The sequence below is a fragment of the Buceros rhinoceros genome, unplaced genomic scaffold (assembly GCF_000710305.1).
Source record: "Buceros rhinoceros silvestris isolate BGI_N320 unplaced genomic scaffold, ASM71030v1 scaffold12848, whole genome shotgun sequence".
NCBI classification, from domain to species: domain Eukaryota; kingdom Metazoa; phylum Chordata; class Aves; order Bucerotiformes; family Bucerotidae; genus Buceros; species Buceros rhinoceros.
Window position 1 is genome coordinate 62,515 of NW_010426411.1, and position 2,093 is coordinate 64,607.

Sequence of the window (2,093 nt, forward strand, 5' to 3'; positions counted from 1 at the left end):
GCTAGTATGTTTTTAAGAACATCAGAGCAGAAAATGTAAAAACAAAACTTAAAAACTTCAGTGAGGTATCTTAAAAATCATGGTAACTCACACTTAGCATACAGAATGTTAACAAGCAGAACATCTTTCAACTTCAGACCTTTAGTTCACTAAATGACTTCAGAGCTTTCAAGTTTCTTTAGCACTGCAATTAAAGGCACACATAGTCTAAAAGGTAGTAGAATTACCCAAAAAGTTGGTTGAACCAAACAACGGGCAAAGTGCAAAGGAATAAAGCTTTTTACGTCTGTATGTATAAAGAGGTATGCATAAAAAAACCCCAAAAACCACAATGGGCTTTTCTTCACACTCAAGAGTTTAGAAGACTGCGAGTTTCTTAACGAGGTCTTAAATTTCTGCTCGGCCTTTGTAAACCTTCATATTCCCATGTTTCAGCTGATCTAGGTCCCCAGCTGTTGTGGGTTAATCCCAGCAGGCAGCTACATGCAACACAGCTGCTCTCTCACTCCCCTGCAGTGGGATGACTGAGAGAACTGGAAGGGTCAAAGTGAGAAAACTTATGGGTTAGTATAAAACCAGCTACAGAGGTAAAGCAAAAGCTGCACGTGCAGGCAAAGCAAATTAAGAAAGCATGCACTGTTTCCCATCGGTAGGCAGATGTTTAACCAATTCCAATCATCACAAATAATGCTGACTTAGAAAGACAAACCAAATAATCACAGCCAACCCCCTTTCTTCCTCCTTCCCTACAGCTTTTATTGATGAGCATGACATCATTTGGTATGGAATATTCCTTGAGTCAGCTGTCCTAGCTGTGTTCTGGGAAAATGATTTTTTCATGATCTCTTGTGGCATTCAGTAGAATTTAATACCACACTACACTCCACATAGAAATAGATTGTGTTGCACATCTTCCATTTTAGATTTTAGTTGGATTCCTACTGACCTCTTTTGAGACTAAACCACTAAAAACACCAAAAAGAAATGACAAAATGTATATAATCCATATATGGCCCCACATGTGTAAGAAAGTGCTGGTGAATGGAAATACAGAGGCATCACCTTATTTGTAAATCTGACTTCAGGCAAGTTCCACTGAAATAAACAAACAGCAACCCTTCAGACTTTAAAAAATGTCAGTCTACCTCTAATACCAGAATGTCCATGATTCTCAGTTAGCATCCTCGTCGACACTACAGTAAAAGAAAAAAAAATGTTTGATAAACCATTTTTAAAGCCATCATTTGTTTCGAAGCGTATCTAAAGAATGTGCACCTTGAACAAGCTACAATATACACCCTGAACAAGCTTATAGATTTTTGCTACTTGGCTCAGGAGTGTTAGTCTAGGCAACTGATTCACACACCTCAAAGGGTTCAAATTAACCTTCTTAATGAGGCACAAGGTTAAAGCCTAATTAAGATTTGCCATCCACACTTATTTGCATACAACCACATAAATTTGTAGTACACCAAAACACAGCTGTTATCCTCAACCTACTTAAAGCATATAGTTGATTACCTTACATTAAAAAAACCAACAACCTAACACAAAAGAAATGTCCTAACCTTAACAAGAGATTTTTACTGGCATTTCACATCATTTGCAACAGTACATATCACACCCAGGAACTGCAACAGAATAATGAACTACCTACAGACTGAAGCAATCTGCATTTCATTTTGGCACAAACCAGAACACAGCAGTATCATCGCTGCAGTGTCTAGCTTACCACTTTAAAAGAATTCACACTGGAGGTACATGACTAATAAAATTTTCAGGAGAAGAAACTCAAGACATTGGCCTTCCACTTCCAAAGCTAATGCTGGGCAAGTCAGCACTAAGTGAGAAGTAATGCAGCTACACTGTGGTTATAACTGACAACATGCTTTGCTAAGGGATAGTTTCCCAGTTTGACAACAGAATGAAACAGCTGAAACTACTTTAGAAGCTTTACCCAATCGCATGCTTCATGAGTATCCTGTCCAGATTACCTAGCAGTCTTTAACACTGCACTGTGCTATACTATAGCATGACACACATCATGCCACCTTAGACATTTTAAAAGCATACTTTAATTTCAGGAATAACAT

The 2,093-nt window shown here is 38.1% G+C and overlaps 1 protein-coding gene across 1 annotated transcript in view; it reads right to left on the minus strand.

Annotated features, from left to right (window-relative positions):
• Positions 1-1,166, minus strand: part of TDRD12 (tudor domain containing 12) — a 30,959-nt gene extending 29,793 nt beyond the window's left edge. Inside the window, exon 1 of the mRNA XM_010141494.1 lies at positions 1,146-1,166. Within this exon, the coding sequence (XP_010139796.1) occupies positions 1,146-1,166 (21 nt within the window). The remainder of the gene's footprint in view (positions 1-1,145) is intronic.
• Between the last annotated feature and the right edge of the window lie 927 nt (positions 1,167-2,093).